Source organism: Echinops telfairi, unplaced genomic scaffold (genome assembly GCF_000313985.2).
Source record: "Echinops telfairi isolate 266 unplaced genomic scaffold, ASM31398v2 ScPeMD7_2291;HRSCAF=2852, whole genome shotgun sequence".
NCBI classification, from domain to species: Eukaryota; Metazoa; Chordata; class Mammalia; order Afrosoricida; family Tenrecidae; genus Echinops; species Echinops telfairi.
The window spans coordinates 20,439,106-20,440,143 of NW_022106189.1; the positions used below are offsets into that span (position 1 = coordinate 20,439,106).

Sequence of the window (1,038 nt, forward strand, 5' to 3'; positions counted from 1 at the left end):
CCACAATAATTTGTTGCAAGTTCATCCAGACGGGCCGTAGAGCTAGTTGAAGCAAGGTGCACCCCGTCTAAAAGAGGCCAAAGGACAGTGGGGGACATCATATTTTCAGTTTGCCACTATGCCTATGAAAGCTGGTTGATGAATAAGTGTGTGTGTGTGTGTGTGTGTGTGTGTGTGTGTGTGTGTGTGCAAAGATAAGGGCCCCCATTTTCCGGCCTGTAAAATGAGCTAATGACAGTCCCTCTTCTCTCCAGGTGACTGAATGACCTGCTGTAGGTAGAGGCTCAGCCAGAGCCTGGCACAGCAGGGTGGCCCAGGGTGATTGGAGTGTGTGCTGGTACACGAGCGCACAAACACTCACTCACTCATCACTCACTCACTCTTTCTCTCCAGCCCGGGCAACCAACGTGGGGCGAGAGTGCTGCACCCAGTACTTCAAAGGAACCATTCCTTTCAAAAAGCTAAAGTCATGGTACAGGACGTCCCCGGATTGCCCCCGCAAAGCCATCGTGTAAGTGTGCCCCTCCCGCCTAATCCCCACCCCCCTACCCCACCCCTGCTCAGCCCCCAGGAGCCCAAACCCAGGGTCTTTAGAACAGGCACTGAGGAGCCGGCTGTGGGGTCCAGCCCCTCCCCTGATTATCATGCCATCCCGGTCACCCGGCCAACCAATCAGTGAGTGCCCTGAGAGTCTCCTCGCTCACATCCCTGTCCCAGTCTGGCTGCTCTGGGAGAAAAGGAAACCTGAGGGCAGGTGTGACGTCCCAGATCTTCCCCAGGTGCTGTGTGGCCTTGGGCAGGTTCCTGACCCTCTCAGGGCCTTGGGCTGTTGGTCAGCCCATGACAGGAGTGGAAGGCCCTTCTCGCTGATGGCTTCTCTCCTCATAGGTTTAAGACTGTGCAAGGCAGGGACATCTGCTCGAATCCCACGGAGAAGTGGGTGAAGAAGGGAGTTAAGTATTTGGAAAGGCTTGTGAAGCAGCGGCGCCTTACAGCTCAGGCTTCCTGACTTTCTCCCGGGACCCCAGGGAGACTGGC

General features: G+C 56.1%; 1 protein-coding gene across 1 annotated transcript in view; it reads left to right on the top strand.

Annotated features, from left to right (window-relative positions):
• Positions 1–1,009, top strand: part of CCL17 (C-C motif chemokine ligand 17) — a 1,755-nt gene extending 746 nt beyond the window's left edge. Inside the window, exons 2-3 of the mRNA XM_004704877.2 lie at positions 394–511; positions 889–1,009. Coding sequence (XP_004704934.2) covers positions 394–511; positions 889–1,009 — 239 coding nt within the window. The remainder of the gene's footprint in view (positions 1–393; positions 512–888) is intronic.
• Positions 1,010–1,038: the final 29 nt, after the last annotated feature.